The 15157-nt window shown below is 31.2% G+C and overlaps 1 protein-coding gene across 1 annotated transcript in view; it reads right to left on the reverse strand.

The window, feature by feature from the left end:
* Cnbd1 (cyclic nucleotide binding domain containing 1) overlaps nt 1-15157 on the reverse strand; it is a 484214-nt gene that overhangs the window by 150807 nt on the left and 318250 nt on the right. Inside the window, exons 8-9 of the mRNA XM_047565748.1 lie at nt 10067-10176; nt 7980-8130 (exon numbers count right to left, since the gene is read on the reverse strand). Of these exons, the coding sequence (XP_047421704.1) occupies nt 7980-8130; nt 10067-10176 (261 nt within the window). The remainder of the gene's footprint in view (nt 1-7979; nt 8131-10066; nt 10177-15157) is intronic.

A 15157-nucleotide genomic window follows, 5' to 3' on the forward strand; every position in this document is an offset into this window, starting at 1 on the left:
ATATCTCATGAATATTGTATTTGCTCAACTAGCAAGGTATTCTGTAAGGGCTTGAAAATTTCTTATTAACCAATATTTTTATTATTTCCTTTTTTTGCAATTACAATTTCAGAGCATAAAAATCATTGTCTAAGCAAAATGATATATTACCTATAATTTTATATGACCTCTCATCTAAACTCCTTACTGAAAATAAATCTATGATTAAGGCATTATATTTATGAGATTGAAGAATCAAAACTGGAAAAGGTTAATTATTAAAACTGAATGAATCATTGTTATAAAAATGTTTCATGTTCACATAAGTAAAGATACATCCAGATCCCTACCTGCAATAATGCCTTAAAACCAAAATTCTGACTGACAGCATTTCAAATTATATTATTCACACTCAGGGGCAACCATCTATTTCAATATCACCTATGTGGTTCATGGCTTCACTTAAATCCATTGAGCTAATACCACTGTGATTCTGGGTCAATAGGAGTATTACTGGTCATTAATCATCACCTCCAGAAAAGTCTAGTTTCCATAATACTTGCTTTTTATCTTAAGAGGAAAGAAAAAATGAACCAATACTTAAAACACCATTCTTGATTTTAAAAACACATAACTTTTCCTTTATTAGTAGAATAATTTATCCTCATGCTTGATAAAGGAATAATAATGCTTAGGTTACAATATATCTACTACAATAAATGATCCAATATAAGATAAATACATAATTCTACTAAACATATGAAATTAGTAAAAATGCAAGGTAGAGTGAGGAGAATAATCACATGAGTTTACTTAAATAAAGGAAGATACCACAATGAGAGAGAGAGTTCACATTGTTCTTCCTGGGAACCATCACGATTTATACCACCTATGAAAAGAAGGTAAACTAACTATATGTGAACCGACTGAACTTATACCATTAAAAACTTTCCTGCATTAAAGTTTTGGGAATTTTAATAATCTTTGATATGCAAATGAGTCTAATTATTTGTAGACAAATTATGTTAATAAAGAGCTATTATTGAAGTGACTGATTATTAATGTAATCTATATTTAAAAAATCATAGATTTTGTCCCCTGCCTATCATAATATTCTGAGAACTCTATCTTAGAGACACTATAGATGGTGACCCTAAATCAGAAAACCAAACCAGACTTTCCTGGAGGTGTCTGAAAATCAGTGGATCTATGAACAAATATTATAATGTATTTACTGTTCATTCAGTGATGAGTCAGTTGAAAACATCTAAAATTTGTCAGAAGACAGCAAGCTGCATATTTGAAGAACCTCACTGTAGTGATAAAGTCCTGGAATCACAGTTCCTTGGGTGGATCTCAAGATAGAGGATAGCGTGGGAAACTGAGCAAGACCCTGTTTTAAAATTTTAAAAAAGTAGAAAAGATGGGGGTGTGGCTCAGTGGTAGAACATCCCGGGGGATTCAAACCCTAGTACTATGCAAAAAGAGAATAAAAAGAATAGTAAGAGAAAAAAGACAATATAAATATGTATTTTAATCTTTCAATCACAGAAACTAAAGTATGCTTCTCAACAGGTGGGGAAGTTAACCTAAGAAAGTAACTCTTTATACTTCTAATTTAGACATTGTTTACTATATCAATGTCATGATTTCTCAGTTGGAGGAAATATGTTTCTACTATGTAAGTGAGAACATTGAAGGCCATTATTAGATATTACTTATACAATTACAGGAAAATATAATGAAATAAAATACCTACATAGAGATATTGGATTGAAAAGATTATAAAAAAATTTATCAGTTGTTAGAAAAGCAAACTCATTATAATATGAACCCTGAAGGTAGTTTGTATTTGGATTCCTTGATCTACTCCTTTATTACTATACTATTAAGCAGCTCACTGAGAAAGTAAAAAATAAAAAAAGGAGGGAGTGCACATCTAACATTTGACACTAGACTGTACTGCAAAATCACATAGCTAAAATCCCAATGCTATAAAAGATTCTTTCTAGCACCCTCTTATTGAGACAATTTCTCTCACTACAATGAGTAATAACCCAGCTCAGTCAACTATAGGTGTTTCCCTTAAGATCTGTGGATAAAGGACATTGATAACACTTAACCTTTCTGTACCTGTTTCCTCATGTATAAAAGAGAGATATTAAATGCATATATCTCATGAGGTTGTTGTGATCATTTATTCAGATGAAATACATAAAGCATGTAGAATAATGTCCGGCTTAATGAATATTCCAAGACTAAAAGGCAAGAGGGCTGGCTTAGAAATTAAGGCAGCATCTCACAACAAGATACCAGTTATTAAAGATGGATGTAAAGAAACAAATTCTGACCCACACTGAGGTTATAAAAAAGGTGAGAATGAAGGTTTGTAGAGAATTTGTGAAGAGGACTTCTCTAAAGAATTCTGCTCTAAGTTTTACATCCATCTCTAAAGGGGGCACAAAGAGAATATCTCAACTATCTCAACTGAAAAAGACCTTTAAGGAGACCATATAGAGAGCTTTATATGCATTACACAGCAGAAGGATTTTGCAGATAAAATTAAGGAAACCAACGAACTGACCTTAGAGGAGGGAGGTTGGCCCTAATCCAAACACATGAGTTCTTTAAAAAGCAAAGATTTTTAATTGAGAGAGAAAAGGAAGTAAGAAAGATTTTAAATGCAAAAGAAATTCAGTGAAAGGGAATCTTTATTGCTGAGCTGGAGAGTGTGATATGGGTGGAGCATCTTATAGTGACTGAGAGTGAACGTGGGCTGACATCCAGCAAGAAAAGATGGACCTCAGATCTGCAACTGCTGGGAGCTATATTTTTCAAATTTATATGATCTTGTAGGTGGACCTTGCTTCATATCCTCTATTGGAACCCCATCTGACCAACAATTTTGATTTTAACTAAACAAAACCTGAGAACAGAAACAAGTCAAGCTTTCCAGATATCTGATCTTCAAAATAGACAGAGAATAAATGAGAGATAATAAATGTTGTTTTAAGCTGATAAATTTATGGTGATTTGTTATATGGCAAGAGAAAATTAATACAAGCATGCAGCAAACCCATCAACCTTAAATCAAGTTTAGACATTAACATCTTTTCAAGCTAGATTTATGAAAATCTTAATTAAGAAAACTTCAAAACTGAAAATGGCTTACAGGACATTTTGTGACTTAAAAGTGATCATCAAATCATTACACTGAAATTTCAAAGGGCAAGGAAAGAAGATCTATAACAACAAATACCAAAGAAAGTGGAAAACACAATACATTCCTTTGTGAATTCTTTCTTTGAATTTTATTTGTTCAGTAAACCAGTTATTGAATATCCAGCAATTGCCTGTGGCATTAAAAAAAAAACCAAGAGATATTAATTTTAAACTTTTTCCATACTAGAAAACAAAATTATTGTATTTAAACTTTAAATATGTAAAAATTGTGTGTTATTATTTTCACCAATAACAAACTCATTAACAACTAGATATTATTGTGGAATATAGCACGATAATGCAATTGTAGAACCTTTGAATCACTGTACATAAAATTCATCAGAGATTACAGTTTATAGAACAATAATTTCTTTCTCTTTTGTTTTGGCTATAATTGAGATTGAATTGAGGGGTGCTCCACCATTGAGGTACATCCCCAGCCCTTTTCATTTTGAAACAGGGTCTCACTAAGTTGCCCAGGCTGGCCTTGAACTTGAGATTCTCCTGCCTCAATCTCCCAAGCAGCAGGGTAGAACAAGTATATTCAATTGTAGTACAAGGAGGAACACCAGCAATATGAAAATAGAAGCATGATATTTAATACACTGTAGTTGCTTTTCTTATAAGAAACAACATCAACTCTGTCGTTTAAAAAAAGATCCTAAAATTAATACAGTCATCCCAAACTCTATAAATTGAAATGGTTTAATATTTTTGTTTAGAAAACTACTTACTCAAAAGTCAAACTGAAGTAAAAAAATTGAATTTTTCTTAAAAAAAAAAAATATATATTTATATATATATATCTCCAGTCTATAACACTAAGGTAAACATTAATGTTATCTCAGTTTTATATGTACACATACTTATATCTATGGTATATAATATTTTAAAAGATAAATCTAATTTTCCCAACTGAGGATTACTTTTAAATGTCAGTATGATGTTCAAAATGATTAGCTAGTTTTCTTATTACATAAACAGTTCTTCAATATATTTATAAATACATGATGGAATAAAATACATACTAAGTAACACTTTAATGTTACACATTTTTTTCATGTAGACAAAACTTTTTGCTAAGTAAAATAAAATAAAAATTTTACTGAAATTTGTTTGCATTTTTTCTGTCAAGGTGTATTAACAATTAGTTAAAAAGAATCATGGGAGAACACTGTTAAGTACTTTTATACTGTTTTTAAAAAGAGTGCTGTATTTTAATTTTAGTTTGGAAATGCATTTTTACATCAAAATTTCTATTACAAATTAGACACAAAACAAAGAACAAAAGGTAAGCATATTTCCTGTAATAACTGCTCGAGATAAAACTTTTGATTAGCATTGTTAACAAGGAAAAACTTGTTTATAACTTTTCTCAGCATCTGGAAAAATATTGGTGTATTTTTTGAAAGAATTTATTCATTGTCCCTAAAGTGCCTACCAAATCTATTGATAGGAAAAAAATCTCATAACCTATCCTTTGATCAAGTGAATCATTATGAGAAATACAATTCTTTGGAAATTCTTCCTGTTGAAAAACAAACAAAATTTTCACATAGTTAGTAACAAAGTCAGCTTGGAATTGAATTTTCCTTGGGGAAAAATAAGCTAAATCCATTAGCTATCCCTTATTTTTTAATCATGCATGACTGAATGAGATATTATAAATAATAGTGGTAAATTCATTTTTATATGCAAAGTAATTCTTTGTCATTACAAAAGTTGTATGCTTTTTTTAAAAGAGCAAAGAGAATTTAAGAAATCAGTAAAATTAAAATATGTTTGCATTATATTTAAATTACTTGAGGTATAAGTTCATATGGACAAAAATATATTACCTTCATAAAAATCATTATCAGATAAACTGTTCTCAGTAGCATTATATGAAAAAAGTAAATTTACATTCTCTTTAAATTAATAAATCTAATAATAATTTAATAATAATAAATTATTATTAACACATAAGGTAATGTCTAAAAAGTATGCACATAGATTTTCTAAAAAGATATTTCCTACTTTCCAAAAGTTAACAACTAAAATGAATAAATTACTATTCAAATTCTTGGAAAACTATCATGTATCATTCTGTATGTCTTCCTGTATGATTGTATATAGGTACCTATAAATATAATTTTTCACATAGAACATATAATATTTATGGAGATCATTCTGTCTCTCTCTCTATATATATATATATATATCAATGTCTATATATGCATACATATCTCCTAAATTCAATTTTTCTCATCTTAGGTACTAGTTTAGTAAGTAAATAGTTTACTTTGATTATTTACTAAATTGTGAGTCATTGAAGGGGAACTGGATTTTTAACATGATTATTATGAGAGCAAATAGAGAAAGGATATGGACTTTAATTTTCTGGTAATATACTTAATTTTTTTTAAATTGCTATATTTTTAAATTCTTTAAAAAACAAGGAAATGAAGGAATATGACCAACATATGATTAAGGATTATGTTGTAACATAATAGTTTATTAATTTTTGCTTAAGGGACACCTTAAATTTAAATAATTGTTCTTCACATCAATGTAATATAATAGCTAATAATAGTCCTTGATAGCAAGTGACATATCATGAGTTTGTAACATTTTCATTTGTCTAAAAACTGATATTTTTAAGGCTCATTTCACATTTTTGGGGTCTTACCCCATGCCACTGTATAGAGATATATCCATATTTTAGATGATAAAAGGAATGGAATAAAAGGAGACAGAATACAGACATGAAAATACAAATTAAAGATCATTTTTCTTTCTGCAAAATTAACCACTGTTTCATTAGAATCGTTTTTCTTTTAAAATTTAACTCCCTTAAAAAATACAAAATACTTATAGTGGAGAATAAAAATATTTTTTGCTAATGTAATCAGTTGTTATTTCCTTATAAGCTATGGCAAAGTAAAGAAAATGTAGCCCTCAAGCTCAGCTCTCTTTAGGGAATTTTGAACTAGGCACACACCATGTCAGTATCTTTTTATAACATCAGTCTCAAATGAATGACTTATCTAATAAAATTTAAATTATGAATAGCACACATACAAAGACAATTAAATTTGAGCCTACACCATCTATTTGGATTTTAGGCTGCCATATGACAAACAGATTCTAATAATGCTTGAAAGAAACATTTTCATGTATTTGATTATTAATTTGATGTATCAGCTTGACTGGGCTAAGGAACACTCAGATAAATAATATAAACCTATTTCTAGGGGTGTCTGTGAGGATATTTCTGAGAAAGATTAAAATCTGAAATAGTAAACTGTGTAAGGAAGATCCATAGTCACCAATGTGGGCAAGCAACATCCAATACACTGAGGGGCTCCATAGGACAAAAAGGCAGAGAAAGGATCAATTCCCTTTCTCATTTTCAGCTGGCACAGACATTTTCTCCTTCTCTTGGATGTACTGGTTCAAAGGACTTCAGATTCCAGGATTTATTCAAGTCTTCCCCACCTCCACACATACACAAGTTTTAGGAACTGTGGCCTCAGATTGGGAGTTACACCATCAGCTCCCTTGGTTCTCAGGTTTTCAAACTTGCCCTGAATTACAACACTGGATTTGCAGGATTCCAGCATGCAAACAGCATATCATGTGACTTGGAGTTCTCACATTATCACATGAGCCAATTCCCACAATAAATCTTCCTTTATATATTTATGTATAGCCCAATTGATTCTGTTTCTCTGGAGAATCTTAAGAATACAATGTGTTAACTTAAGAGAGTCCACAGTGTATTTACTTTGTACCAGTTAACAGGATTAGCATAGGAAAAGAAAAACATGGCTTGTATCAAGTGAGAATATTATAATTTTAGTAGGTGGTTAGTAATTATTTTTGAGTGATATTTACCTTGGGAGAGGTTGTATTTGAATATCACAGAGGAAAGAAAATTAACAAATGTCATTTCAAATTTATGACTTTTTATGACTTTTAAAAGAAGACACATGAATTTGAATAATTCTTTTCACTGCAAATCATAGTTAACAAGTATAGGTTACACATTCTCTAGAAGACAGAAAAAAATATTGAAATTCAGGATAAGAAGATTCTGTCAAATCACACAAAAATAATATGAAATCTTTCAAATTTATTTAAGCAAACTTCTCACCCGTATTAATTTCTACAAATTTCTCTTATTCTTTAACCAATGTTTGACATTCTTCAGTTTTATTGTATATAAAGCTACACTTTGTTTCATTGTGTTATGTTTAACCGTTATTCAATTCTCCTCATTCACAATTGCATAGCTTGTTTTAGCATTTATAATATTCTGTGGACCAAATACCAGTGGAAGCATGATTATACTTTTCTTTTTTAGAGCTCTAAAATTTCAGAAAAAGGCTTAACTTCTATAAGCCATAACTTTTTGTATACTCTTGATCTAGATTGAACATTGAGGGTATAACATACTTGACACCTAAACAAAAACATAAAAGCAATGATCTTAGATGTGAAAACTAAAAGATGGTCAAAAAAGGAGGGAATATTACTTTTTATGGTAACTTGGAAATTAGCAGAGATTTTTAGTAATTTCAAATCAAAGTCTTTTGAATTATTGCTAATATATTTAAAAAGTAGCATAATTGAGTCACAATATGATATCAAAGGGGCTCTCTATCAATATATATGTTGTCTCTTTAACAAATATATACACACATTTGAGTGTCACAAGTTGTCTGAAACACAGCTCTGCTCTTTACAAAATCTCAGTCAATAAAATGGTGTAATAGTTAAAGACATTTATGCATTACCAAATATGTCTTGGTCCTCAATTATTGCCATCTCCACCTCTGTTCCAGAAATGACTGTGCAAAGGAAAGGAACTTGGAGAAGAACACTGATCTCACCAAATGACTCATTTTCCTTCAGTGTACCCATATAAACAAGTTTTCGAACTTTTTTCTGTAAAATACAATCGATCTGTTGGAACTATTTGTACGCAATGAATAAGAATTGTGATGATCAAATACTCAATTATTTGTAAGTCATTTTAAAATGTAAATAAATTAGCAATTTCATTAAATCATAAAAAGCATTAATTCCTATATGTGTTTACATTGGAGCAACAGTAAATTCATAGACAACTTCAGCATATCTAATAAATCAACAGCAATGTTATCTAGTGATCTGCCAATTAAAACTTTTAATCCATGAAATTTTCTAGGAAATGGTGAATTAATTCCATTTATCAAGATCCTAGCATAACATTTTAAAATCATAGTTTGCTTAGGGTGTTTTTTGAATTACCAGTTGTTACTTTAGCCCCATATGTAAGGAACAATTATCAGGCAAACAGGGTAATAAGAAAATAAGTGGAAAGTATCACAGGCAGAACTGATGAGGTGAAATTCTTCTCCCCTGCTGTATTGTTTAAGTTTAAAAAATAAATAAATAAAAATATAAATATAAATGAATAAAGTAAGGAGCAACTGAGTTTACAGGAACTTGGTGGAGAAGGGCCTACTGCAATTTCAGTATAGGTGGTTCTGGAAAAAAAAAATTGAGGTCTTACATTATCTTTTCTCAGAGATCCACTCAGTATTGAAACAAGGATGTTTTGGTAAACAGTAAGATATATAAGAACAGAATGCAGCCCTCAGGGTAGAAGGGATAGGAACATGAAAGAAGGGGAAGTCTTTACCAAATATTCTGGAGTCAGAGTCAAAGTAGCATTTCTATAAATGGCAAGTCTTTACACTGAATTCGACTGGTACAATAGATTTCAAGTCAGTTTAGACATTTAATTGAAGTCTACTGAAGACCATCTAACCAATAAAGACAGTTTAGTTCTTTTTATCACTATTAGTTGTTTGCCTGACTCCATAAGAATAGAATCTTTACAATGTACTCTTTGGGATCTGACCTTTTTACCCAGTCTAATAAGTTTGAGATTCATTCATATTCTTGTTGTGTCATTTGTTCCTTGACTAGTGGGCATTCCATTGTATAAATATACTGAAGTAGGACAGAAGAGGCTTGACATCCAAGGAATTTTCAGGAAGCAGGTTTATTGATTGCAGGGTCCTGAGTGTGCCTCATGCCTGAAATTTCCTTCTCTGGACAGAGTGTCTAGAAATCCTTTGAACTTTATACCCAGTGTGTGTGTGGGAGGTGGGGGTGGTTGGCTGGAGGTTCATAAGACAAGTGCTTTTTGTTCCATCCTCTAGACAAGTTTTTTTTTTTTTTCTGCAAACCTGGGATTTACAAAAAGATGAAACTAACAACCATAATGCTCTTTTGCTGATAGCTGATAACTTGTGTTTGACAAGATGAGGAATGTATGTGTTACAAATATGGTGGGGTTTCTGCTTAATTATGGAAGTGTCTTCTGGGTGGGGGTCTCTGACCTGCTTCAATACCACAATGATTTAATCCATTCACCTGTCACTGGATATTTGGATTTCTTCCAGCTTTTGGCCTATGAGGACTGATACATGTCTTTATGTAGACATATATTTTCATTTCATATTAAGTAAATACCTAAAGTGGAATTGTGGGATCATATGACAAAGCATATTATAGCCAATTTGATATGCTTATAGTAGTACCCTGGTATGATTTAAAATTGCATTTCTCTGATAAAGATGTCAAATATCTTGTAATTTATTGATTGATCCTTCCTATAACTCAATATATATTATCTTACAACTTATCTTACATTCTCTCAATTTATAAATTCAATAGTAAAAAAAGAAATCCAACAAGAAAGGTCAAAAAATTAAACTAACATTTTACAAAAGAATACAAACTAATGCTCAATAAGTATGAGAAAAGATATTCAAAATTCTTTACTTAAGTAGACTAATTATTAAAGAAAATACACAAGCTTAAAACTTACCGCTTTGTTTGCTTGTAGTTTCACAAGTCCAATAATACTTCTATAAATGTTACAGTATCCAGAATGAATATAAGCCACGAAAGAAATTATATTTCCACTTTGCACTATTACTAAAAATAAAAAAATAGATTATTTCACACATTATTCTGTATTAGAAATAATTTAAATAGTATGAAAATAAATGTTAGCATACATTAAAAACTATTCACATTAAATTTCTTAATGGATGCTAGTTTGTGGGCAATATGACTTGGCATAAAATTTTGAAAATTGTGCTTAGTATTTATATAGACAAAAACATGGACAAGAAAAGGCAGTGGTGTATTAGAACTGCCTATGGGGAAAAGAAAAGGGAGCATCAGAGAAACCTTAAGCACTTGCTGATGGTTATGGTGCAAATAATTCAATTATGGCTGATTTCAAACTGCTAGTGATAGTGATTTAACAACTGGCTCCCAGAATATTTAGCATTGTCTCTCCAGAGCCTGTACCTTGAACTCAGAGGTAGCACCTTAACTACAGTAGGTAGCAATTTCAAAGAAACAAGGGTCTTAAGTTGGTGCTAGCCTGATTTTAAGCCTGTTTTACCCCTTTCTAAGGATTGTTGATAAATTACAAAGTCCCTCTGAAGGACTTTTTCATCCTTAAAGTGACAACATTGGTGATCCCTTTTCTGTACCTTACATGTGGTAATTAACTGCACAGAAAGCACCTCGTATGATGCTCAGCACATTGCATCACATGATGAATCATTAGTATCATTACTATTTCAAATTCATGGTTTCATCTATGACCAAAATATTCTTGGATGTGAACTGTATTATAACTATCAGTGTATTAAAGAGTAATAAAATAAAAATCACCGGATCTACATAACACCTTAAATTGTCAGCATAATTTAAATATGTAAATCAACTGGAAATACTCAAAATAAAATTACGTTTCAAATTAATTTTCTATCTTGTTCATTCTGAAATGTATCTTTTTTTTTCTTGAAAACTGCAAACACATCAGTGATAACCTAAATATAAAGATACATATATATGTTTTCTATAATTTCATGAAATACACAATAAAAATAAACTTTTAGGTTATCAAAACATTTTTGGTAACAGAAGATGGAGAAGAGCGAGTATCTTTAAAAATTATGGTTAAGCTGGGCACAGTGGTACATGCCTATAATGCCAGCAACTCAGGAAGCTGAAGCAGGAGGATTACAAGTTCCAGAACAGCCTCAGCAATTTAGTGAGACACTGTCTTGAAATTTAAAAATAATAAGTGCTAGGGATTTTAATCCCCAGTACCAAATAAAATATAAAAATTAAAGAAGCATGATAATAATTAGTAAATATAATTTACCACCAGCAAAAATAAACACCAACATACAATGGAAAAATACTTAAAGATAAATGAAAGGGCATTTCAGTGATTTGACTGACATGCTTATAAGAATATGTCATCTCCCTTTCATCTTATAATGCTCAAAGCTGAAAGATTATAATGGAAAAATTATAAGGCTATTCTAGTTTTGCCAACCTTATATTTTGTATAAATAAAATTTTATGGTTATGCTTTTATTGTTTTATGTTGCTCATAGCCAATGATATAAAATTACCTTAAGAAGTTAAAGTTTAATGTGTGTGATTATATAAATTGCAAAGTCAAGGGGAAATGCTCTCAAAGTTCTTTCTTTTAAAAGTAGAACTCCTGTACCAAATTATTATATTGTAAACAGATACCATTTAACTCCCTTTAACTAATCAGTGAGGATATAAAGGAAGACATGCAGTCTAGCAATTGTTATAGGTAAGACAAAGATATACTCTAATAAATAATAAATAAACTCATAATTCTGAACATTTATACCTCACTACTATAAATCTTTTCTTAAAAATCAAACCTAACACAGATCATAGAGAAGTATCTATGACATCAAAGAGGATAGAGACCATAGGAATATTTTCCTTTGAAAATAGGCTAACAACAGAAAAAACAAACCACTATAGTAAAATCAGTGAGGCCACCTCATTCCACAAAGGGGGCATCAGCTGCCTGAACAGTTGTTTACATTTTTATTATAATAATCATCACGAATGTTCATCTCAAGAAGACAATACAGAAAACCAAATCTCATCTAGGTAAACAACCTAAGCTTAATAAGGCATCATAAAATATATATCTTCCTACTTATAAAAGGAAGAAAATTAAAATATTACTTTTTTGACTAAAAAAAAAAAAAAAAAAACCCTGTTGGCTACTAAAGAGGTACTTTTATGGGCAATCTCCTGGGCCTATGGAGGAGAAAAAACTGCTTCCCATAAATTAATGCTAACGTTCTCTTAAATGTTTTTTTGTTATTTGTTTCAGATAAGGTCCTTCAGAGACATTTACAAAGAACCAACCAAACTCTCTGAATCACTCTTTTTGGGTGACCTAGTATTTTAGTAGTTTTCTGATGCTATGAGAAAATACCTGAGAAAATCAACTTAAAGGAGGGTAGACTTATTTTGGCTTATGGGTTCAGAGGTTGCAGTTCATTTAGCTATGTCCATTGCTTTAGGTGGGTGGCCAGGCTGAACATCATGGCAGGTAACATGGTGGACAAAGCTGCTTATCTCATGGCAGCTCGCAAGCCAAAGAGTGCTCACTTCCATAACAAAGGTCCTTCCCCGCAAACCCATTAAATGATGAAACCATAAATGGACTAACACATCATTGAGGCCAGAGCACCATTTGATTCAGTCACCACCTGAAGGCCCTACCTCTGAAAACTGCCGCACTGGGGACCATGCCTTTAAAACATGGGCCTTTGGGGGACATATCAGCTTGAAACCATAACAGAGTAAATTTTGCTCATTGTAATACTAAATTCTCTACCAAGGAAGTCTTGCCATCCACCATATTTGAACGTGTGAGGCATGACCTTGAACTGAGCATGCTCAGGAATATGCCTACCTCTACAAGTAATGACAAGTATTTCCTACATTAATATGCATGAATTGTCCAATAATTTCCCTTGCTTTCTTTGTCCAGTGAGACACTGCTTTGAAATTACCCCCAGTGTGCTTCTTACTTGTAACGAGTAATAAACCTTTCTTCACTCTTTTATCTCCTGGTTGAGTTTATCAGTTTTGCACTCATGAAGGGACAAACACATTGTGGTTGGTTGCAAAAATCACACCAATTATCTGTAAACCACCTCCTCCCTCATTGTGATTCTGCATTTTACTCATTCAGCCTCCAATCATGGTTCCCATTCCTAAGAACTATGCCAGCGATGTCAAGCTAATGGCATCTGCACACCTTCCTCCTGGGTTATGTAAAAATGACAACATAAAAAGATCTACAGGTTTACACAATTTTAAATAAAAAGATTTTATCATGAAATCTAAAGATGAAATTATATTAATTATTATTTCAAGGTCACATTAATTTATGTTCATAAAATATTTAAATTTTTTTCACAGACTTTAAAGAGGCTCATCACAACTCAGACTCATATACTAAAGTGTGAAAATAGTAGACCATTACGAAAAGAACAAATGAAAAGAAAAAGAAATCAGAAGAACTCATGGAAAGTGAACATCTAGCATTGTTCTTTTTCTTTTGGTCGTTTCTCATGTACCAGGAAACACAAGTCTTAATGAAACTGTTTTTTTCCAATTTTTGAATCAGGTAGAGGAAGTCATGATAAGAAGGATAATTTCTTTCTGGCTATTAACATTGGGACAGTTAAGGTCTCAGTTTAAATGGAAACAAGTGATTAGAAAGATTGCTAACGAACATCCTCTTGATTAAGATGAACTCCAACCCATTAGCCTAATATACCAAACATAGTTTTGGAACAGAACTATGTCTGGGGCTCAACAATATCAGCTTCTAGCAAGATATTCTTTAGCTGAATGAATACCAATTCTCATAAAGCTAGACCAATAGAGAAAGAATAGTATAAAAGAACTGTACCATTAAGGCTATTTTTGAATTATATTTTCCCTTTGTGGAAATTTTTCTAAAAATTTTTTTCTTATAAATCGATTTAGTTTTTTTAAAACTGTCATTAATAGAGAACTTGGTATGAAAGGGCTTATTTTTAAACCAATTCCAAAAAACCAAAAGCCAAATGATTTCACTGATAAGTGGATGATGATACATAATGGGGGTGGGGAAGAGGCAAGAATGGAGGAAGGATGGATTGTATAGAGGAAAATGAGGGTGGAGAGTGGGCAGGGGAAGGGAAGATAATAAAATGGGACAAACATCATTACCCTATGTACATGTATGATTACACAAACGGTGTGACTCCACTTCATGTATAACCAGAGAAATGAAAGTTGTACTCCATTTATGTACAAAGAATCAAAATTTTTAAAAGGGGGGCTTATTTTAAAATCTCTGTAAACATCTGCTATACCATTATCAATACTGAATGAATACAACAAGCATTATGTGCTACCTCTTCATTATTAAAAATGTTTATGTATACAGAAATAAATATAGATACCATTTATAACTAAGTGGAGAAAATTTTTGAAATAGAAATGCATATGAAAAGAATCAAACATTGATTATAGAGTTTCACATTATACAATGCCATCTGAATACTATGACAATTAAAATAGGTTGTTCTTGTAAAGAATGAGTATTGTATGTAAGATATCCTCAACTATTTTAATTGCTTATCACATTGCATAAGATATTTAAAAAATTGATATTTTTCTGTCTCACAAATATGTGATTTTTAAAACAGATATATGTAAGTCTAATAATTTATTGACTGAGGAAATCCAGAGAAATAGTATGAAATTTAAAGTGCTGACTATGCCTGTGACAGTAATCCAATTAAAGAATTTGCTAAAACAGCACATTTATAGAATTATTTAATAGAAATTATGAAAATATTTATAATATGCAGACAGACATGAGTGATGGGAACATGAGGTTAAGGGAATGATACTATAAAATGGACCTATTGTGGTGACCCCACATGTTTTCTAAAAAGCAATTTACCTGTAACCATGCCTCGTTTAAGTTGATAGGATATGTTATATTCCTCAGCAAACTACCTGTTACATGCAGAAGAAATTCAGGCCC

Source organism: Sciurus carolinensis, chromosome 1, assembly GCF_902686445.1.
Source record: "Sciurus carolinensis chromosome 1, mSciCar1.2, whole genome shotgun sequence".
Classification (NCBI taxonomy): Eukaryota; Metazoa; Chordata; class Mammalia; order Rodentia; family Sciuridae; genus Sciurus; species Sciurus carolinensis.